Source organism: Giraffa tippelskirchi, chromosome 9, assembly GCF_054371585.1.
Source record: "Giraffa tippelskirchi isolate mGirTip1 chromosome 9, T2T-mGirTip1v1.2.pri, whole genome shotgun sequence".
Taxonomy (NCBI): Eukaryota; Metazoa; Chordata; class Mammalia; order Artiodactyla; family Giraffidae; genus Giraffa; species Giraffa tippelskirchi.
This window is the reverse complement of record NC_137283.1, coordinates 137,082,472-137,107,156: the sequence shown is the minus strand read 5'-3', so window position 1 is coordinate 137,107,156 and position 24,685 is coordinate 137,082,472. Positions and strand designations below refer to the sequence as shown.

The 24,685-nt window shown below is 35.0% G+C and overlaps 1 protein-coding gene across 4 annotated transcripts in view; it reads left to right on the top strand.

The window, feature by feature from the left end:
- HBS1L (HBS1 like translational GTPase) overlaps nt 1-24,685 on the top strand; it is an 85,072-nt gene that overhangs the window by 48,018 nt on the left and 12,369 nt on the right. For 3 of the 4 annotated variants that reach the window (XM_081530706.1, XM_081530703.1, XM_081530704.1), the window contains 9 exons: nt 4,807-4,915; nt 11,718-11,980; nt 12,448-12,613; nt 15,335-15,452; nt 16,361-16,507; nt 18,585-18,659; nt 19,345-19,462; nt 19,859-19,927; nt 24,028-24,132. In XM_081530706.1, the coding sequence (XP_081386832.1) occupies nt 4,807-4,915; nt 11,718-11,980; nt 12,448-12,613; nt 15,335-15,452; nt 16,361-16,507; nt 18,585-18,659; nt 19,345-19,462; nt 19,859-19,927; nt 24,028-24,132 (1,170 nt within the window). The remainder of the gene's footprint in view (nt 1-4,806; nt 4,916-11,717; nt 11,981-12,447; nt 12,614-15,334; nt 15,453-16,360; nt 16,508-18,584; nt 18,660-19,344; nt 19,463-19,858; nt 19,928-24,027; nt 24,133-24,685) is intronic. The other variant, XM_081530705.1, reaches the window with a different exon arrangement.

Below are 24,685 nucleotides of genomic sequence, written 5' to 3'. Positions count from 1 at the left end.
ATTCGTGGCAGAGCAGTACAGAATCCTGGGGAAGATGAGGGAATACAGTAAACATTTTACATTTATATGTGATGGATATATGTATCTCTTATTGATTCATGACTGGTTATTTTAGTTGTTAGTTCATTTCTGACCTTTGTCAGTAGATTTTACCTGTCATCAGCTTGATGCTAGTTATGAAGGGGACTGTGTAATGTAATTGGATAAATGGAAACATCACACTGCTGTTAATAACAGCTTAATAGAAAATGTACTGAGCATATCTTTTATCAACTACGGATAACATCAAATTGAATTAGCATATTTCCAGAATAGGCTGAAGCAGGGTTCTCTCTCAAGGGGAGAGTTCTAGGGTTGGAATTACTGAACCAACTGAAATAGCATGCAGAATTTTGTGTGCTGTGTATTTTTCTGTCAGAAGTGTCCCATTATTCTCATTAGCTTTTTCGAAGGGGTATCTGACCAAAATAAAAAGGTTTATGAACCATTGCTTTAATGGTTGATATTCAGATTCATGGGTTTTTTTTTTTTCCTAAGTAAGACTTTCATTTACATAACCAAATTTTTGAAATACTGCATCTTTGGTTTGAGGTTTGATATCCTGTAGATAGAAATCGCCAGAAATGAAAAATATTTACTGCATTCCCAGAAATAGCCCTAGTGGCTCAGATGGTAAAGAATCTATGTGCAGTGCAGGAGACCTGGGTTTGATCCCTGGGTTGGGAAGATCCCCTGGAGGAAGGCATGGCAACCCACTCCAATATTCTTACCTGGAGAATCCCCATGGATAGAAGAGTCTGGCAGGCTACAGTCCGTGGGGTGGCAAAGAGTTAGACACGACTGAGAGACTAAGCACAGCCAGAAATAGTCTGAGTTCATATTGTGACTTTTCTTTATGCTTAAAGACCTTTTATTTCATTTTATGACCCAACTAATTTTTATAAAAGTCACCATTAAAGTATTTCAGTGTACTAAATGTATAAGTGAGTCAAGGGATTTTTTACACTCAAAGTAGAAGGTATTAAAATTAGTTTTAATTATCTTAAGTTTTATATTCACTCACTATATTCCCTAAAGTAAACCTTAATAAGTATTTTATAATTAGGGGAAAAAAAGGCAGGAGAAGTGGGAATTAACCTTGTATTACTTGGATTGAGACATTTTTATGCTTTCTGAGTCTTTTCCTCTATTTTGACGGAGTCCAAAATCTGCCATGCCTCTTTATCAGTCAGGGTGTTCTCCCCACCTACACACACCACTCCCTCATCCACGCCCCCCCATCATCAACATTGTCATCACGCTCTCAGTTTCCTCCCTTTTCATTCACTCACCCCTTTCTACCTTTGCTAGAATTTCGAAACTGCTTTTATTATGGAAATCAAACCCCTCCAGAATTCTCAACCTGTTTTCCTAGTGTTTTTTCCACTTCCTTGCTTAGTTCATATATATTCTCTCAAACTCCAAGGTCTAGAAAGTCAACTTTATTTTCTTTTCTGCCATTTCCAACCATATTCCTTCACTCTCTGTTTTCCCCCTTAAATCTCGGCTCCTTCGAAGCTTCTGTCTTTTGCCCTAACCAGCCTTTTGTTGGTCTTCACTGCTGTCATCTCCTGAACAACTTCATGGTTACTGTTCCTTGATCACTAAGACTTTGGCAGCTGACTTACAGTTTTCTTCTATGCCCTGAGCTCTTCATGATCATAGCTTGTGCATCCATCTGGGAAAACAAGTCCAGTGCTCTGAACTTGGCAATTCCTTGACCAGGTCATTTCCAGTGACCTTCACCTTTCATCAGCAATTGACTGATGAATTCCCTCCCTTCAACTTCCTCTCCCCTCAAATCATGAAATCACTTGTCCAATTCTGACCACAACCACTTTGTTGTATTTCTTATGTCATGAACTTTTCTTGACCTTTGGACCCCAACTTTCGGTGCATCAGCACTCTTCCTTTATCATTTTGTTTAATCCAGCTTAGAGTTCGTGATTTATAATTTCAATAATTCCCCCTTTTTGTTGCCGTTACCTTCAATCATCTTTTTTTCTTTGCCCGTTTTTTTGTATCTGTTGAGTAGAAACCTACCTCTGAATGACGCAGTCAGTATCTTTTCTGTGCCTGTTTCTGAATGACTGAACATTGCTAGAAAAAGTCATATGGACAGGCAGATTGATTCCACTGCACAGTCATTATTACACATCTTAAATGGGCAAATCCCAATCTTAAATACTGTGAATCTCAGTACTATCCGACAGTTCCCCTATTTTGGTGTGTGTTCAACTCATTCTTTGTGCAAAAATTATTGAAAGCCAAATTATTTGCTTCACCAGTCTTTTAACTTTTCTCAGTCACCCTCAGTCTCACCAGATAACTAGTTGCTATGTTATGGAGAAAATAGGAACTAACTATTAGGAGTTTTCATCTTCTAGCTTCTCAACCAATCTGGTTTCTATTGTAGTAAAAGTGCCTTTCTCCTATTTTAGTTCAGTTTCTACCTGTGCTTTATGTCCCATCCCTTTCTGCATTGTCAGAAATTCTAAAACACCTGACATGATCTTTTTCTTCCTGATACTTTGAACCAGAGCTTCTCAGTTTTACTTTCTCCATCAGATGATCCCATATAACGTTTCTGCTACCATTCTACCACGTTCGTCCTGTTTCCAGTCAGATTCTTTTTAAGAGTCATTGGTCCATATATCTACACAATTGCTTATCTAAGCCCTTGGGACCAGATTTGACTCAGAAATCAGAAGTTTTTGGATTTCAGAAAGCATTAACACCTGTGGTGTGATATCCCCGATGGGATTTGGGGCAGCACCCTATGATCATCACATTGTTATTTCTGCACTGGAATGTGTGGCTTTTCACTTTAAGTGGAGTAAGTAAGGGCTACAAAAAGCTTCACTTTAGTCCAGGTCAGGTTTTACTTCCAAATGAGTTAAAAAAAAAAAAAAAAACCCTTGATTTTTTTAGAGCTTTTGGACTTTGGAGTCACGCATAAGAGATAGTGGACACATGCATGCAGCTACTTCTGTTTTCTCACCTTCGTTTTCTTTTTAACCCATTCTAACGTTTCCTCCCCTCATGTCTCTCAAATGATTCTTGCTAACTCTACTAATGACCTTTATCTAAAGGGCTCACATCACTAGTGAATGTTTCCATTCTTCTCACTTGATTGAACAGCAGCCTCAGACTCTGGTGATGCCAAATCCCCTTAGCTTTGGGCACCATTCTTCCCCAGCCTTCCTCTGTCACCTTTTTGCAGGCCTTGTCCTCTTTCTTACTGTTCTCTGTTTTAATAATTAAAGGTTGCATTTCTTCCAAGGCTTTGCCCTCAGACCACTTCTTTTCTTCCTCAGTATTCTCTGCCGTGGTGATCTCACTTATGTCACTGCCTTCAGCAACTAATTATATGCTGATGAGTCACAAATATATACTCCAGCCCAGACTTCTCCTTTGAGAGGGACCATTTATTTTGTCTTTTACTCTTATTTCCCTTCCCCCTCACGTTCTTACATCATGTTGTGGGCTTCCAGTTGTGTTAGAACGAACACTGGGATCTATGCTGTGATGTAAAGGTCCCGCATTGCCTGACCATCGCCTCCTTCTTCAGCTTCATGTAACTCTGCTCCCTCTCCCCTCTACTTTCACTCTCTCTGAAGGCCAGGCTGCCTCCTACAGCAGGACCTTTATATACAAGCTGCTCTCTCTGTTTGAAATGCTCTTCTTTGTAGTTTATTCCTATTCATTTTTTTTGCATCTTAACTCTTGTTTTCATGTGCCTTGTCACCAAATCATATATATGGATTATAACACTAGTAACAGTTTTAATTTTACTTATATTTTTGTGATCAGTTAGTACATTTTCTCCACTAAACTATAAGCTTTTTCAGTACTATAAGCTTTTTCCAGCATAATGCTTGGCTGTAGTAGGCAGATAACAAATGTTTTGAATGAATTATATACATTAATTTACCTTTTCTAATTTTTAAACATAATTTCTGTATATACACGCAGCAGTGCAGTTTCCATAGTTTTATGTGGACAAAATCCTGATGGTACTCTTACTGAAAATAATAAAAGTTCATTCTAAAGAATTCCATGAATTAAATATATATATATATATATATATATATATATATATATTTTAAAGGTTCAGATGCATAAAAGTCTTACTTTGACCCAGCTCATAATTTTATCTTCCTTCAATTTTGACCTCTTCCCCCGTATTCTGTATAGATATCAAGTTTCTATACTTGCATGCTGTAGTCCATGGGGTCGCAAAGAGTGAGTGACTGAACAACAAATCAAGTATCTTACTATGACCAAGTAAAATATATGCAGTGTCTAGTACAATTCAGCAGACTCTCAACTTGCTCATCAGTTTGTAGGTATCATGATTAAAAATAGTTTAACCATCTGCTAACTGACTGAACAATTTTAGTATTGTGAAAGGGCGTGGTAGGAGAGAGAGATACAGGGTCTAGGTATAATGTCAGAACGAGGCTCAGTGCAGAAACCACCTTGTGACCTCTTAATATTGAAACTTAAGAGTCAGTTCAAAATTAGGAAGAGATTTGGTGGAGGGTTAAGCATAGAAGAGTCCTGACAAGAGGGGATTTCCCAGAACAGGGTGACAGAAGAATTTCTTTCAGCATTTTAACATTTCACTGAATTTTTTTTAGAGAAAAAAATATGCTTAAAGATGTGATTCTTTGAAAATTGTCATAATATGTATTTAATATATACTAAATGTTTCTAGGAATCAATTTGAATTAATGAGCTTTTTATATTTTACTCTTTAATTAGGAAAATCAATAGATTCCCAGTCATCTCAAAGTGAATCGGAAATTGTGCCAAAAGTTGCTAAGATGACTGTATCTGGAAAGAAGCAAACTATGGGATTTGAAGTGCCCAGGTAAGGTTTTTAACTCCTCCTCCTTTTTTTGAAATTAATATTGTCTCCTTGTTAGACTGTAAAAATCTATTTCAATTTTGCATAATATAATCATTGAAGTACAGTAGATCCTCAGTATGGCATAATGCAAAGAAAAGGGGATGAGAAATTAGGCTTGATTCTAAACTTATCTATGTATGTTAATCTCCCTCATTGTCAATTTCCTCATACAAATTAAGTATAGCTACTTTAATGTAAAAAACCTATGATTTTGTGAAATCTAGCACTGTGAGGTAGTGCATCCTTATACCACTAGATGGCATAAACAAGCAGTGTTTGGGAATTAAATGTAGCTGGTGAATCATGCAATCATTAATTAAATTTTTTTACTATTATCTTTAAACTCTTTTAGACTTTGATACTGAATAAAATGGATCAGTATAACAAAGACAAAATATAAAATAAAGCATACCTAGATTCGCAGATATCTAATGAGAAACGATAATAAGTCATACTTATATATTACTCATTTATTCTTTCTTTTCACAATCTTTAGAATTTTCTCAAGAGTTTCTATAGCTGAGGAAAGTGGGTTGCTTGAGACATAACAGCAGAGTCATTAACTTTAGTTATATATATTTTGTGTACCAGTTAGACAGGAAACACTGTTATCGAATATAAACAATATATAATTTTTTCAATTTCAGGAAATAAAACTCAGCAGCCATTTTTTTCTCCTTTACAACATTTCTTAATGTAAATCAATAGAAATATCCATGAGTGTCTGTTGGGACGAATGTTAATGATTATTTCGTTCATTTTATTTATTTTTATTTTTTATTTAATAGAAGCCAGATTTATTCATTAGATTTCAAATTAGTGAGGGAAAGAACTCCGTATCTAGGACATAGTAGGCATTCAGTATATGTTAGTTGAATGAATGGATGAATGAAAAAGTTAATTTTTAGTTTGAATAACTTTAGCCCATTAAAATAATTTTGCATCCTGATTCAGTAACAAAAAGCTCAGTGTATGTCTTTTCTCTCTGAATTAGGCTTGGGTTGTCAGAATCATACCTTTCTATTCTCATGTCTTGAGTGCCATTTAATTCTATTATGGAATTATTTCCATTGAGCAAGGAAAAAATAAATAGAATATGCAGTTTCTTGTTCTAAGGATTTTAAAATCTTATGCAAAGGGTTTTAGAGGCTTAGAAAGCAACATGCAAATGAGCCTAGTACAAAGAAAAGAGAATGAGACAATGGGCTTGATTCTAGACTTGTCTATGTATATTTGTCTATATATTACAGCCTATGAGGTACTGTATATTAGAAGTAAATACATAGTTATGTTTGTGAGTATTTGTAACAGTGATACTCAATTATTAATTAAAATATTGTTAAATTATTATTAATTGAAATTATTAGTATAGTAATTAATGATCAAGAAAAAATGCTCAATACAAGTAGGTAATTCTTAGAATACTACCTTTATACTTTACAAGTATAATGCAAGCTTTTCAGAATTTATAAGACTATATGCTTCATGAGGACAGGGACCATTAATGTTCATCATTATTTTCTTTTCATAGAATAGTTGTTTAAATATTTATTGATCAGAGTCCTTGGAAAAATACATTAAAAAAAAAACCCACCTGAAAATAGTAAAAAGCAGACCTGTGAGCCAGTATTTTGATGTGGTTCTGTAGGAGAAGTCATCAGAATGTGAAAGGTCTACAGGTACAGATGGAAAATACTCAGAAATGCATAAATATTGCTCAAGGACCAAGCTATATTTACATCAAATACTTTTATAGGATTTTTTTGGAAATTTATAGTGAGGATAATACTTAGGCTGTTGTTTTTATTTAGTCTCAAGAAAGTACAGAGAAATATAATTAAACACTTTTGAGTCAAGATTTCAGCATCATAGGTTTCTCTATAATGTGATTCTCAGTGACTGCTTATAAAAAAAAAAGGATAATGCATTTCTTAGAATAAAGTGAAAGAACAAGCTTTTTCTTCACTATTAGTAAAGATAGTAAATACCTCTCTCGAAAATGCAGTGAGTAAAAATCATTAGAACGTTGTGTAGAGAACAAATAACTCTGTGGTTAACCTCTTCGATCTAAATTATTAACTTTCCGGTATCATTTAAAGAACTCACAAAGAAACATGAACCCTCTCGATACATGTGGTAATATTCCCAATTTTGGAAAGATGGTTTAAAAAAGCAGACCAGTCATTTTATGGTAATAGATAAGGTTACACAATTATATGATAAAGCACCTGAAAAAATATTCACAAACGTATTCTTCCACACTTTCTTTCAGTCAGTAATTATAGCTCTGAACCCGTAATAGTTACTTTACCTCATCTTAAGAGATTTTTCAAAATCTTAATACATTAACTTTTACTTTATAATATGCAGAAGTTTTTACTAAGTACAGACTTACCTAGAATGCTTTTCTAACTACTTTGGCCCTTTCCTCTAACACTGCACGGTTTAGTGAATTAAAATGCAGTTTTCCTAAAATTTACTTGAAGAGAATGTTGTGAAAGCTAGAGAAAAGCAAATCTTTCATGTTACTGAACTGTAAGAAATAATCAAGACAGACCATGTTTTGTGATGCTCTTCCTATCCTGAGTAGGGCTGCCTAATTTGTGGGTGAGCCTAGTTTCAGCCCTCAACCCACTGTGTCAGTCATAGCTGTTCTGCTTTTGTCTGTTTTCTATGTTGGAGTTACCATGAGTTTTCCTTTGAAGAAAAGCCTCACTAAAAACAGAAAGATTTGAAGCCAGAGATTGTGATTTTTTCCCAGGTCTGATCAGAACCACAATCTATGACTAGTTATTCTGGTTGAATACTTTGACTGTAATTTGTAGGGTTTGTTTTTTTTCTTTACTCCTCTAAATGCAGAGTTGTCATGTTTTTGTTCTAGAGAACTAGTTGTGGACATTCAAATAAATGTTTAAAAATTTTAGTTTAAATTTTATCTACTTAGCTTGGACTCTTTTAAGAGTGGGAACAGTTTCCACGTAAATTTTTTCCCTGTAGTTTGAGATGAAGCTAATCTATCTTAAGCAGTGAACGCTGAAGTTGGTTAGTAGAGATTTGCTAAAGCAAAATAAGACAGGAGTGGATATAAGGCTTTTAATGAAGTTGAAAATATAACTAATGTGATTCTTTCCTGAGGCATGGGATGAGAATCAGTGTTGAGCATTTAAAAAATACCAAGAGAGAGAACAGTGAATATGTTTTTGTTACTCTGGGCAGGAAGAAAAGAGATTTACTCTTCGTACACATATCCATCACACTACAGTCCTTAAGTGATTTTTGTAAACTTCTATATGTAATTCTTCTCTGCCAGCTCCACATTAAGATGGGTATAATTGGTTTCATTCTTAATAACTTGCAATTTAACCTGTTCTTTGTCCTAAGTCTGTTTATTTGTGTCATTGAAGGAAAGGTAAGGCACATTATAGTCTGGTTGATTACATTACATCTTTCATAGCTATCCACAGGGTAGCACTGGTATGATTTCCATGGAGGCAAGTCAAAGAGCTAATGAAGAACTAAAGAAGTAAGATCAGTGTTTACTTTTAGAGGCACTGGCATTGTCAAGGAGGAAATAAGCCAGATGGTCTTATTTCTATTTTACATATCTGAGTTCCTCACTATATTGTAAACTTTTGGGATCAATTGATAAGTTTTTCATTTCTATATCTTCTCAGCATCAGTGACTAGTATATGTTACAGTTTTTAGTGAATCAAGTATTTATTGAATTAATGAATTAAAACTCCTTTGCCAAAAGTAATAAAAATGTAGACATTTAGAGATACTTCCTTTAAAGACAGTGTTTGAGCAAAAAAGATTGTAAGTCTCTGTGCTGTTGGAGGAATGAGTTAGGGGTTAAAAACTGATAAAGCTATTTTTTTTTTTAATACGAATTTATCTGCTGGAACACATTTGGTACCGATTTTACAAAATATCTCCTTTATGCCACCTGTTTTGATAGGACTGTATGGCTAAGCTATGGGCTTAGACATTGAGTTTCAGTTACTTTATGGGATATTTTCTTCTTATCTTAGTTTTTAGTAGTCTGTTTTTCTCCTGGAATCTTCTAAGTCTGTATTTGTGTGGTTTGGGTCTAACTGCTTATCATTTCCACCTTAACAGACTCTAGCCACTTAGCGGAGATCATTTTTTGGTCTGCAGATGTAAGGAATGTAAAGAGATGTCTCTGCTCTTCTGACATATAGGATGTCAGTCAAATTTGTTTAAATATTCCTTTTTTTTAATTTATTTTTTTATTGAAGGATAATTGCTTTACAGAATTTTGTTGTTTTCTGTCAAACCTCAACATGAATGAGTCACAGGTATGCATATATATATCCCCTCGCTTTTGAATCTCCCTCGCCATCCTACCCCTCTAGGTTGAAACAGAGCCCCTGTTTGAGTTTCCTGAGCCATACAGCAAATTCTCATTGTCTCTGTATTTTACATATGGTAGTATAAGTTTCCATGTTATTCTTTACATACATCTCACCATCTGCTCCCCTCTCCCCATGTCCATAAGTCTGTTCTCTATGTCTGTTTCTCCATTGCTGCCCTGTAAATAAATTTTTCAGTACCATTTTTCAAGATTCCGTATATGTGCATTAGAATACGATATTTATCTTTCTTTCTGACTCACTTCACTCTGTATAACAGGTTCTAGGTTCATCCACCTCATCAGAACTGACTCAACTGCATTCCTTTTTTATAGCTGAGTAATATTACATTGTGTACCACAACTTCTTTATCCATTCATCTGTCAGTAGACATCTAGGTTGCTTACATCTTCTAACTATTGTAAATAGTGCTGGAATGAACAGTGGGATACATGTGTCTTTTTCAACCCTGGTTTCCTCAGGATATATGCCTAGGAGTGGGACTGCTGGGTTATATGGTGGTTATATTTCTAGTTTTTTAAGGAATCTCCATACTGTCTTCCTTAGTGGCTGTATCTGTTTACATTCCCACCAACAGTGCAAGAGCGGTCCCTTTTCTCCACGCCTCCTCCAGCATTTATTGTTTGTGGACTTTTTGATGATGGCCATTCTGACCAGCGTGAGGTGATATCTCATTGTGGTTTTGATTTGCATTTTTCTAATAGTGAGCGATGTTGATTATCTTTTCATGTATTTGTTAGCCATCTGTATGTCTTCTTTGGAGAAATGTCTGTTTAGGTCTTTTTCCCACTTTTTGATTGGGTGGTTTGTTTTTCTGGCATTGAGTTGTATGAGCTATTTGTATATTTTGGAAATGAATCCTTTGTCAGTTGTTTCATTTGCTATTAATTTTCTCCCATTCTGAGGGTTGGCTTTTTACCTTGCTTATAGTTTCCTTTGCTGTGAAAAAGCTTTTAAGTTTAATCAGGTCCCACTTGTTTACTTTTGTTTTTATTTCCGTTACTCTAGGAGGTGTGTCATAGAGGATCTTGCTTTGATTTATGTCATCAAGTGTTCTCCCTATGTTTTCCTCTAAGAGTTTTATAGTTTCTTGTCTTACATGTAGGTCTTTCATCCATTTTGAGTTTATCTTTGTGTATGGTGTTAGGAAGTGTTTTAATGTCATTCTTTTACATGTAGCTGTCCAGTTTTCCCAGCACCATTTATTGAAGAGGCTGTCTTTGCCCCATTGTATATTATTGCCTCCTTTGTCAAAAACAAGGTACCCATAGGTGCATGAGTTTATTTCTGTGGTTTCTATCTTGTTTCATTGGTCAATATTTCTGTTTTTGTGCCAGTACCATACTGTCTTGATGACTGTAGCTTTGTAGTATAATCTGAAGTCAGGAAGGTTGATTCCTCCACCTCCATTCTTCTTTCTCAAGACTGCTTTGGCTGTTTGGGGTCTTTTGTATTTCCATATGAATTGTGAAATTTTTAGTTCTAATTCCGTGAAAAATGCCGTTGGTAATTTGATAGGGATTGCATTGAATCTGTAGATTGCATTTGATAGTATAGTCATTTTCACAGTATTGATTCTTCCTACCCAGGAACATGGAATATTTCTCCATCTGTTTATTTCATCTTTGATTTCTTTCATCAGTGTCTTATAATTTTCTGTGTACAGTTCTTTTGTCTCCTTAGGTAAGTTTATTCCTGGATATCTAATTCTTTTTGTTGTAGTGATGAATGGGATTGATTGCTTAATTTCTCTTTCTGATTTTTCATTATTAGTATATAGAAATGCAAGTGATTTCTGTGTATTGATTTTGTATCCTGCAACTTTGCTAAATTCACTGATTAGCTCTAGTAATTTTCTGATACTGTCTTTAAGGTTTTCCATGTACAGTATCATGTCATCTGCAAACAGTGAGAGCTTTACTTCTTTTCCAATCTAGATTCCTTTTATTTCTTTTTCTTCTCTGATTGCTGTAGCTAGGACTTCCAGAACTATGTTGAATAATAGTGGCGAAAGTGGACACCCTTGTCTTGTTCCTGATCTTAGGAGGAATACTTTCAAGGTACTACTGGTGGTTGGGTGATGCTGGGTCTTGTATTCAAGTGGTTTCCTTTTTGTGAGTTCTCACTATTTGATACTCCCTAGGGTTAGTTCTCTGGTAGTCTAGGGTCTTGGAATCAGTGCTCCCACTCCAAACGCTCAGGGCTTGATCTCGGATTATTCTCCATGTCATCATGTGACTTCACTACTTAGCTTCTCTGCCAACACTCCCAAGAAATATCCCAGCACCTCTGGGAAAGCAGTGGCTCTTCAAGGGTGGTCACCAGACCCGGTTTAAATATTCTTTATTCCTGTCTCTGCCTTCTGTAGAGTAACTGCTGAAGAAAATGGTCATAGTTTCCACACACCTCAAAAAGGACATTCTGGTGAAGATACCAACCTTGTTTCTTCTGATGTACTTGAGAATGCTTCTAAATCAGCTCTTCCATCCCACACCATTCAAGCATCAGAAGAGCAGAGTTCAACACCAACACCAGTGAAAAAGTCTAGCAAGCTGAGGCAACAAATAGATATCAAAGCAGAACTGGAGAAGCGGCAAGGAGGAAAGCAGCTCCTCAACCTAGTGGTCATTGGTAATGCCTTTTGTTCCTTTGAATTGTTGCTCAGCTGCTCGAGCCCAATAATTATCTAGTGGCAGCATGAGAATATACTCCACTCTGAGTTTCTGTGTGGGTGTAAATAGACAGGAAGCAAGAGGGCATTGTATCGTAATGTTGAGTTGTCAAGGTCACTTGGGGTGAAATAATGCCAAGTTGCCAAAGAGGTCATTAGATTGGTTGTGGCTTTTTCATTTTGTGAATATTGGAAAATGGCATGTCTTGTTGACCATTTTAATTTCAAGAAATCAAGGAAATTTTCTCCCCTCTAAAGAGATATGCTCTTTTTTCTCCATTTTAACAACTTACTTGGCAGACTATTATTTGATAAAAAATTGGTGTTTATTGCTCTAAACTATTGAATTAGAAATTCATACTATGCCTCAATGTGAACAACATCTGGAAAATGTGCCTAGTATTAATCTTGAATCAATTTTTCTTAGGTCATGTTGATGCTGGGAAAAGTACTCTGATGGGACATTTACTTTATCTTCTGGGTGACGTAAACAAAAGAACTATGCATAAGTATGAACAAGAGTCTAAAAAGGCTGGCAAAGCTTCATTTGCATATGCATGGGTCTTGGATGAGACTGGTGAAGAAAGGGAAAGGTAGTCATTATATATAAAATTTTCATTCTGAAATTGTATATAGTCTTTTAAATAATTGTGTAGTATGTGTTGAATATGCATGAAACATGAAATATTTTAGATACTATTTTTAGAAAACTTTCAGTTATGAGGGAAATATTTTTATTGTAGTTTTGGTTGTAGTCTACATACAATGTTTTACTCCTTTAAATTCTATGGAAATAGTTTAAAAGTATGTTTATAAAAAAAAACTGAAAGAAAAACACATACACACAGAAAAAGGCAGTAAAATCTCTTAGTTAATTATTCTGTGGGAGAAGTTTTGCTTGTCACTTCCCTGAGTATATGTCAGATTGTCTTGATTTTGAATTAACATTATGAGAAAGACTCTTAATTTAAAATTAGTATATATAGTGTTATATATATATTCTATATATATATATGTAGAGTTATTATAATATCAGTTTATAAAGGAAAAGTAACTTTTTGTAGTATACTATCTTCTGTCTGAAATCAAAATGACTGGTAAATTCAATTACAAGAGTTAATTCATCTTTATACTTTCTTTACTATGTTTTTATGAGACATAGTCAACAAACAAGTAGTTAAACCTATCTCCTGCTATGCAGATCTAATTTAGTGGATTATTCCTGAAAGTGTAACTGTGTTCAATGCTAACTTTGGGAAGATTCTAGGAGAATATAGCCACTCATATCCCTCTGACCAAAGTATTTCTTTTGAGGTCTTTTTAGAGTGGTAATATATTTCATGTTAGAACTGTTAAGGATGGGGGACCCAATGGCACCTTTGTCTGAAAAGAAAGAGGATACCTTATAATTAAGTGAAATGGCAATTATACCTACCATCTAAAACTAATACTCCACAGCCTTCTGAAAGTCATAAATCAACTAAGAAGTTACTCTGTGTCCTGTGATGTCTTCATTTTGAATATGATTAGAGAGTATTAAAAAATATGTGTGTTTATTTTCTTGGAGTATTGGGTAGTCTACAGTATAATACATAAGATAATTTTCAATAAAGCTGGTCACAATATTCCTTATCTCTTATAAGTAGAATTTTACATCATAGTGGTTTGAACTTTGTTTTTTCTTGTCTTTTTATTCTTGCAGTATCACAAGCTTGTTTTTCAACTTAGAAAAAATAGTTGGACAGTTATAGATTTTTGGAAAATGAACATTGGAAACCAGTGGAATTTTGTATGATACCTACATTAGGAGACTAAATAATTTTTACCTGTCAGCAAATCAAGTAGATTATTGAAGTATATATATATATAGCTTTTTAGTTTTCTTTATACCATCTATCAAGTAGGTAGAGAGATTGAGAATTGTGTCATTTAAGTGAGAAGTGGCTTGTTTTAGTTTATTTCATATGTGAGTTGAGCAGACAAGTGAGGTAATAATTTTTCTTAGAATAATTAATAATTTTAATGTTTTTAAATAATAAACCTGCTGGTTGGCTGTTATACTTTTGCTACTGGTAGTTCTCTGTTGCTCAGCATGCTACAATTTTTAGAACATTCCTTCCTCCTGTAGATTGTAGAAGCTTCCATATACATAATGGAAGTTTTAACTTACCACTATATTCCTTAGTAAAATTTTGAAAATGCAGTAAATTGCATATCCCACCATGTTAAATGCTTGTAAATCCTCTGTTCTGCTCATGTGTTGAACAGAAATTAGTAGTCTGAGTGACATTTTCATATTCTTTTGGTTACACATGCAGAGTAAAGATAGGTCCAAAGTGTATGGTCAAAGTGATCCAAGGAGGACCTTAGGCTCAGTCCTGGTTCATCACTATTCTCAGATAATTATTTGGGGATTATTAGAGAGAATTAAGTCTAGTTTTTACAAGCTTCAGTGGCCCATGGTTTCAGATTAAACTAGAATAATGTGACTAAGGAGACCCACAGTTATCTTACTGCTAAGATGAACATGTAGTTTACCAGCATAATTGTTGGGATACTGGTAGTGAAAGAGTGCTCATTCCTTATTCTTGATTTTTTGGGGCAAACCAGTATGAACAATTTTACCTAATTTATTGCCCACTTGATTTCACTTCTAAACTCCTAAAGTTTAGAAAGACTTGCTACTTTTGTAGACAGTCCTGGACTTTCTTATAATCTGACTCTGTTTTTGTGGCTAAGAAGAGTACTGTGTTGGACTCCAAGAAGATTACATGGGATGCAAAACCTCTGCTCTTTGTCTCTCTGAATTTTAAGAAATTGTGCATCTCCTTTGTTACGTCTCGTTTGATAAATGTGTAACATGCTGACCAGCCTTGCAAATGAAAGTTTCACAAGTTTATTTCTATAATTAATGAAACATAAATGTAAGAAGATAAGGAAAAGTTCCTCTTGATAGTACCTCATTTTTCATTTTTATCTGTTCTCATGTGCAGTATTTGTTTCCCACTCCAGACATGTCCCTATGTTTCTTTCTTCCTTACCAATTTATACTACTTCTTACTGAAAAAAAAAGAAAGAAAATGGGAAATGTCAATCATTTTGATTAAGCTCTTGTTGTGTCCACAACCTTGTTTTGAAGCCATACCAGCAGAAATTCCAGATAGCCTAATTATTCAAAATAACAGACTGTATAATAGAATTCTCACTATTAGTTAAGAATTTAGACTGTTATTTTTCCTATATTCTTAAATAACTTAATCTCTAAAACTTGATTATTTCTATAATTGTTCTAACCATTTTATGTTTTCTTTAAGGGGGGTAACAATGGATGTTGGTATGACAAAGTTTGAGACCAAAACCAAAGTTATTACATTAATGGATGCTCCAGGCCATAAGGATTTCATTCCAAATATGATTACAGGAGCAGCCCAGGTACCAGATATTTCCTTAACCGAAGTACAGTGAATGTAAATAAAATTTCCTGATGCTGAGGTTATAATTATAGGATTATAACTGAAAATACTAAAGTTCTAACCTTTTAAAAATTTTGAAAAAAATAGAAATACTGTATTTTTAATTGTCTGTTTATTGGTACTTTATAAAACCTTAGAATTCTAATTTATTACAAAGTAGCAAATGTATAAAAGCCACGAGTTTCTTTAGTAAAAATAATGATAGGGGCTTGATGAGGCATAGCTTTGTATTTCATTTATTAATAAATTGGAGTGAATATTTCAACATAAGCCTTTTTGTTAAATTTATATTTGTATTCAAGTCCTGTATCTTTTTAAAGAGCTTATTTATGCAGAAATAGGGAACCTTGGGCGTTTTCCCCCTGTGGTCTTAATGGGATTAAAAAACAATTGTAGTTTGTAAATGTACATGATTCTTAATAAGGATACTGAAAAAAAAATTCAAAGATAATTTTAAATAATTAAAACAATGAAAATAGCATTAGACATATGGAACAGTGATTTCTTCTGTAATAGATGATTATTAGAAAATATGGAGAGTTCATAACACAATTATTTGTCCCTGTTTACTTAGGTTTTAATTTTATGTTTTTCTTCCTTTGCCCAGTTATCATAATTGTTATGTAATCAAATATGGGAAGGTTTTATTCTTTATGTCATTATTTTTCAGACCACATGCTAGTACTTTCTTCTATTTAAAATTTTAATCCATCTGTGTGACTCCTTTGATTTGCTTGTGTTTGGTGTCAAGTTAGAGTCTTCCTTTAAAATCTGACCTACACAATTACTTCAATGGTCTGTCCTTTGAATTAAAATGCTGTGACATTGTTTCTAGCTTAGATTTTTTTTTTTTTTTTCATTTTTTAGGCAGATGTAGCTGTTTTAGTTGTAGATGCCAGCAGGGGAGAGTTTGAAGCTGGATTTGAGACTGGGGGACAAACACGAGAGCATGGGCTCTTGGTTCGTTCTCTTGGAGTGACCCAGCTTGCAGTTGCAGTCAATAAAATGGACCAGGTATTTAAAGGCTTTTTGAATATTCATTTTAGATGCTGATTAAGATGATGTTCTGCCATGTTGATGACCTCAGATGTGACCAGTATACATTTTCTTAGCCTAGTTGTCATATTTTAAAGACTAAATGCATGATGCTGATATTAAATGAGGTATTAGTAGTACTAAGCAAGAAGATAAATTCTTACCTTTAGAATTAACTTACAAATCTTAAAATCATTTTTAGTTATAAAAATGCTTATTTATTCTGGTATGAGGAAAACCTGAAATAAACTGTATTTCCAGCCTCCCCCTCCTGCAGATTTTTAACTTTTCATTTTGTACTTACATTCAGTTTATTTTTGCACATAAAAATCTTTTTCTTTATAACATTGGGTTCTAGTCTGCTTCATTACCTACTTTTTTCAAAAAATTGGCAATATTCTTGTTTTTGTTTCTAAGTAACTAATAATTTTTATGTAAAGAGGTTTTACAGCTTTATTCTAGTATATTTTGAAGATATACTTTATTCAGACAGCCCCCTACTTTTGAATATTTTCAGTTTTGTGCGTGTATTTAGAAATAGTTTTCTGTGGAAATTTCTGGGCCTAAGGATATGTATGTTTTTTAAGACTTGCTGTACATGATCAGAAGAGCTTCCCAGGTGGCGCTAGTGCTAAAGAACCCGCCTGTCTATGCAGGAGACATAGGAGATGTGAGTTTGATCTCTGGGTCTGGAAGATCCCCTGGAGGAGGGCATGGCAGCCCACTCCAGTTTTCTTGCCTGGAGAATCCCATGGACAGAGGAGCATGGCAGGCAGGCTACAGTCCTCATGGTTGCAAAAAGTTTCAAAAAGTCATAAGGACTAAGACCATCCTGTTCCTTAGGGGCAGTACGGGTGCTGAGGAGGTCTATTGGCAAAGCTTCCTTCCATCCATCCCAGGGAGGTCTCCTGGGTTATCTTTTTTATTGCTGATTTTAAGAATTGGTTGGCTCTTTCTACTTTTCCTGAAGACTGAGGCCTCCAGTCATATCCAACTTTTTGCACGCACATTCTTTGTGTATTTATTTATCATTTGTATCTTTTTGAATTTATATAATTTGATTTTTTTTTAAGTTTTAAAACTGAGTAATTTGTAAGCATAATTTATTTATTAAAGACATTACAATTTCCTTTTAATTTCTTTCTTTATGCTTAGGTATTTTCTTATCCTGGGATCAAATACATATTCACCTAAATTTTCTACATAGTTCTTTTATGGTATCATCATTACATATACCTTTTATTTTTTCCCCAACATTTTAGTATGAAAATATTCAGACATAAAGCAAAGTTGGAAGAATTTTACAGTAGACACCCAAATTATACCTCGTACATAATATTCTTTCACTTGCTTGATCTCATTTTTGTCTGTCTACCCCTGTATCCATCTGTTAATCCATCTTATTTTGACATGACTTTCCCTGTAACTTACAAGTTATAGTTATTTTTACATTTACCCCTGAATACTGTAGCATGGGAATACTTATCTAGAATTCATATCATATGAACATTACATATACTAAGAAGTCTTAGTGTATGTATATATACATATACTAAGAAGTCTAGTTGACTTGAGTAGGTGTTGATAATTTTATCTTATTTCAGTTGGTCAAGCAGTTGGTCCAAGGAAAAATTTAATAAGGAACTCACTTTTTCTCCTCACATTTGAATTCACTTTTAGAGGCAGCCTACTCAGTATTCTTGCCTAGAATATCTCATGGACAGAGGAGCCTGTTGGGCTACAGTCCATAGGTTACAGAGTTGGACATGACTTAGCAACTGAACGAAAAAAACAAAATTAGCATACACAAAAAATTCTATGTTTTGGTGTTTGTTTCCAGGCTTTCTGTTGTAGGAAAAGCTACTTTTAGATCATTTAGACTATTAAGTAAGATCTGACATTCTGAGCTTTAATTTTAAATAGATTTCATATTTTCATAGATTTTATAATTATATTTCATAGTCTTAATTATTTATATTTTATTTCAGAAATTAAAATATTTTATATATAGCATGGTCTGAAGCATAGTTTTAAAAATAAATTGGATCTTTGTCAGGTTAATTGGCAACAAGAAAGGTTTCAAGAGATTACTGGAAAACTTGGGCACTTTCTTAAGCAAGCAGGTTTTAAGGTAAGATAAATTTTAAATTTATTTGGGTACTTTTCTTAAGTCTCATCTTACTGATATGAGAGAAAAAACTACTTTGGTATTCTTGTCTTGTTCAGTATGTTTAATTCTTTTTGTTTTTATTTCTTCCTGGTATTATATGTATCTTAGGTTCTTTGGACTACTTTGTTTTAGAAAATGGCATAAATTGGCTTGGATTTAGTATAAGACTTTTTCTCCACTTATTAGATGTATAGGTTTAGGGAGGTCACAGAGGAGTGTAGAAACTAGTAGAGAGAAATTTCTCCAGCAAAAGTATGAAATATACCTATGTTACTAGGTAAAAATGCTTGAGTGTTTTGGAACAGACTTGTAAGTTTCCCACAAAATAAAAAAGGTTGGAAACTGTTGAATCAGATGTCATCAGGGCAGTAGTTCTATGATTTAAGTTACTTTTTGAAAAGTACATTGTTACTTTTGCAAACTTGGTACAGTTATGGTAATAGTGAACCTTTTAGCTTTTTAAAAATCATGTTGTATTGGGAATTCTCTGGCTGTCTGATGGTTAGAACTCCTTGCTTCTAGTACAGAGGACATGGGTTCAATCCTTGGTTGTGAAACTAAGATCCCACATGCCTATGGCACAGCCAAACAAAAAAAAGAAAAACAATGTTGTATTGAGTTTCATGTGTTCAATCCTTTTTTATAGGAAAGTGATGTAGCTTTTATCCCTACAAGTGGTCTCAGTGGTGAAAATCTAATCACAAGATCTCAATCAAGTGAACTTACAAAATGGTATAAAGGACTATGTTTATTAGAACAAATTGGTAAGACTACTGCCATATTAATTTTAATACGTTATAAACTTGATAGTAATTATTATTTAGAGTTCTTTATAGAGGACAGTGATTTATGTGAAAATGGATAGTGTTTATAGTCAGGAGTGAGGTTACCAGTTTTAGAATTATATGAATATTCAAATTGATGCCAAAGTTTTCTTGTTTAATTAATGCCTACTCCACCTACCTCACAGACTGTTGTGACATTAAATAAGAAACATGTGAAAACATTTCATTAACTACAAAGTATTATATGAATCACAGTCAACTTGCTGTTAGTATTAAAAATATTTTCTAGGAGACATAGGAGTATAGTGGACTCATTGGACATGAATCAAAAATTACTTTTAAATTAAACCTTTCTATTTTTACCATTTTTCCCAGATTCCTTCAAGCCTCCTCAAAGATCTATAGATAAGCCTTTTAGATTGTGTGTATCTGATGTTTTCAAAGGTAAGTGCTACCTCTGTTGGCCTTCTCCAGTATGGCCCTGCCTTTCCATTCTCTCTTGGCCTCTGTTGTTGGACAAAATTATTTATTTATTTATTTGCATTTTTTCATGTATTTATTGGCCATCTGAATGTCTTCTTCAGAGAAATGTTTGGGTCTTCTGCAAATTTTTTTTTTTTTAATAAATTTATTTATTTTAGTTGGGGGCTAATTACTTTACAATATTGTAGTGGTTTTTGCCATACATTGACATGAATCAACCATGGGTTTACATGTGTTCCCCATCCTGAACCCCCCTCCCACCTCCCTCCCCATCCCATCCCTCTGGGTCGTCCCATTGCCCCGGCCCTGAGCATTTGTCTCATGCATCGAACTTGGAATGGTGTTCTGTTTCACATATGATAAATACATGTTTCAATGCTATTCTCTCAGAACATACCACCCTCACCTTCTCCCTCAGAGTCCATAAGACTGTTCTATGCATCTGTGTCTCTTATTCTGTCTCGCATATAGGGTTATCATTAACCATCTTTCAAATTCCATATATATGCATTAGTATATTGTATTGGTGTTTTTCTTTCTGGCGTACTTCACTCTGTATAATGGGCTCCAGTTTCATCCATCTCAATAGAACTGATTCAAATGTATTCTTTTTAATGGCTGAGTAATATTCCATTGTGTATATGTACCATAGCTTCCTTATCCATTCGTCTGCTGATGGACATCTAGGTTGCTTCCATTGGACAAAATTTTTGTGTTGTCTTCCGATTCTCCCTTCTTTATGCTAATGGTACGTAATTCTAGTTACTTAATGCCCCCACTCAGAAAAATCTTCAGTTTACTTACCATTTCCTCATATCTTACTTAGGCTTCACTTGTGGCTCAGCTGGTAAAGAATCCACCCACAATGCGGGAGACTTGGGTTCGATCGCTGGTTTGGGAAGATCCCCTGGAGAAGGGAAAGGCTGCCCACTCCAGTATTCTGGCTCGGATAATTCCATGAACTGTATAGTCCATGGGGTTGCAAAGAGTCAGACACGACTGAGTGACTTTCACTTTCACTTTTATATCTTACTCCTCTTCCAAGTGTAAAAAAAACCTAGTCTTTTATCTTTCTAGCCTTGTAGTTTTGTTTTTTCTCCCATTTAGTTCAGTTCAGTTCAGTTGCTCAGTCGTGTCCAACTCTTTGCGACCCCATGATTTGCAGCTCGCCAGGCCTCCCTGTCCATCACCAACTCCCAGAGTTTACCCAAATCCATGTCCATCGAGTCGGTGATGCCATCGAACCATCTCATCCACTTGTTGTCCCCTTCTTTTCCTGCCCCCAATCCTTCCCAGCATTAGGGTCTTTTCCAGTGAGTCAACTCTTCGCATGAGGTGGCCCAAGTATTGGAGTTTCAGCTTCAACATCAGTCCTTCCAATGAATTCCTTTAGTTTCTGTATCCTTCAGCCAAACTGGATCATTCTGTGTTTCTTAATCATAGAAGGTTTTTATTGCCACTGTGCCTACCCATCTTGTGCTCTTCTTTCTCTTCACTTGTTTATTTCCTACCCATATGTAGCCGTTTCGGTCAGGAAATAGATATGACACATAGGTAAAATGGGAAGTTTAATGTAGAGAATTATTAATATGATAAAAAAGAATGACTATAAGATACCAGGGACTATATGGCACCCTAGGACTGATGAAGTGAACCCAAGGAAGGACAAACTTAGAAGAGGTGTTAGAGGAGGTATTGTATTAAATATCTAAGAATACATCTAATTTAATGTTTGCAAGGCCTTACGTAAAAAAAAAAAATATAACATGGAAATGAAATAAAAGGTCTTAATAAATAAAACAATATAATGTACTTAACGTATTGGAATAATCAGTATGGTAAAGATGTCAGCTATTCCCCAAATTTTCATTACCACAGAGTGGGCAGTAAAGAGTAGATTTGGAACTGAGTAGCAATAAATTGATAATTTGGAGATGATAAGTGAGGTCATCCACATACATACCCTAAGGTGTTCCTCCGTGATCTCTGTATGTGCTCTCGTTGCATTTTTCATGCCGCGTTATACTTGTTTCTATGCTGTTCATTTCGTTTAGATTGTGAACTCCTCGAGAGCAAGTATTGTTACTTCTGTTTCAATATTTGCAGGACCTAGCTCAGTGGTTGGCACATAACACATGCTTAATAAATGTTTAATAAATGAATAAATGAAGGTGCTTCACAAAAATCATTCCGTGAAATTGAAATTTATTATTACCATCTTCCAGCATTCTAGTAGAAGAGAAATTGTGGTAATGCTTTTCAAAATGCTACTATTATCTATTTAAAAAATAAGATGTGCTTAATTCTTTTTTTGACTGACAGCATTTGCTGACTCTACTTTTTTACCTGCTCTTCTTTCTTCAGGCTGCTTCCTGGCTTCTGCCTGCATTGCCTTTCTCAGTGTGTTCCCACTGAGATTATCAGATGACTTCTTGGTTGCCAGAGTCAGTATGCATTTTTCAGTTCTGTCTTACTTCCATCTTACATGAATTTGGCATTTCTTCTGAGGCTGCTAGCCACATCCACCCTGAAACTTTTCCCCCTTGCTTTCCATGACCCACTTTCTCCTGCCCCACTGTTTCAACTCTCTCTCTCTCCTCTGGCCTCCCCTGTCTCTGTCCTTTAACTTGTGTCTGTCACTTCACTTTTCTTACTCTACACGCTCCTTTTGACCAACATCCATGATTTCTTCTATCTCCTACATCTTGATCCACCCCAAATCTTCAACCCAAACCTGTTCTCACCCTGCAGATAATCTGCTAACTGCTGCTGGGCATCTCCACAGGGAGTATGCTCCCAGGGTTCCATTCTCATGGATTTGGTATGATTGGGGCCCCCGTGAACACATCTTCTTCACCTGTCTGCCTTGCAGACACTTCAGATTCACCAAGGCTAAAATGGATCTTGTTCTTTAATTTTCTGCCTCACGGTTAATACACATCATCTCAGATTTCTCTTATTTTTGCCATTATTCCCCACTCTTATCACCTTAAATCGGTCATATCTTATTCTCAAATTCTTGAGTTTCTTCTCTTTTTGCAGTCAACATATGCTCTTTTTGCAGTCAACATATGCATTTCAGTCAACCTCTCCACTCTGACACAGAAATACCATCATGTCACTTCTCCATTTCACAATTCTTCACTAGTTTCCAGTTACTTAACTAAGGATGAAATTCAAACCCTAAGCATGATTTATGAGGCACCATTATTATTTTTTCCGTGTCTGCATCCTTTGCTTCCTCTCTTGGCTTTCCCTCATTATTCCATATGGTCCCATACAAATTCCATATAAATGACACATGGGTCTTAGCACACCCCACATTCGTTTATGACTATGCCTTTGCATATGCATACAGGCTACCTGGTAAACTCCTGATTCTTTTTCTTCTAAGTGCCTGGCTAAAGTGTAGTCATTGCCCATTATCATGGATGCACCTTGTTTTGTTTCTGTTGCACATTATAAATAGCTTTTATCTTGGGACAGTGTAATTGTTTTTGCCTTTCTCTTCACTGGTGTAAACTCCTTCTAGGTAGAGGCTTATATTTTCATCTCTTTATTCCCAGAGTTTAGCATAATGCCTGGTATTTAGTAAGCATTAATAAATATTTGAAGACGGGATTCCTACTTTTTCTAATATAAATATTTTTATTTATAAGAAAATAGAATGTGGTATGCCATATTTAGTAGATACATTAAAAATTCTGAAACAATCGTTGCTTAATGTTCACTGAACTACTGCTTTCATATAACTAGTAGGAAATGGTGGCACTAGTGGTAAAGAACCCACCTGCCAACGCAGGAGACGTAAGAGAGTCAGGTTTGACTCCTGGGTCAGGAAGATACCCTGGAGGAGCGCGTGGCAACCCACTCCAGTATTCTTGCCTGGAGAATCCCATGGACCGAGGAGCCTGGCAGGCTACAGTTCATAGAGTCACAAAGAAGCAGGCACAACTGAAGTGACTTAGCACAGCACACAGGGAGCTAAGTACAGCTAGCAATGTTAAGCATCAGATGATACTGGTAAGCAAACCATAACAAAATTTTGGCATGTTTTGCAGATCAAGGATCTGGATTTTGTGTAACTGGTAAAATTGAAGCTGGTTATATCCAAACTGGTGACCGACTACTAGCAATGCCTCCTAATGAAACTTGTACTGCAAAAGGTATTCCTCTGCAAAATTCTTTTGTTAAACAACCCTTACATTGAGACAGCAAATTTTTAAAAGTAGTTTAGTTATTAACTCCAGAGTAAATAACCTCTTACTGAAATTGTAACTGACTGTCAAAATGATACTAACTGTTGAAGATAAAAATGTGAAAACATTAAACGATTTTTTTCAGTTGTGACTATGTGTGTATAAATGTACATATGACATTCTTACTGTGGTAGCATTTTTCTTTTTTCTTGACATTGATTCGAGAAGCCTGGATAGGACTGAATCAGATGTATAGACACCTGTCAGCTACATTTAAAATAGTATTCAGTAGCAGAAATTAAGTCTGACCCCATCCTGGCACTGAACAGTCAGTGGCAAAGCAGACTGCTACAGTCTGTTGTTTTGAAATGTGTATTTCAGAATTACTATAAGTTATCAACCTATATCATGTTTATACCCAAAAAAATTTTTTACAGGAAGACCCAAGTAAGAAAATAAGATGCAAAATGCAGAGAATCCTGATGTTGAAAAGAGAAATTGAGCTAGTTTTAAATGCCAC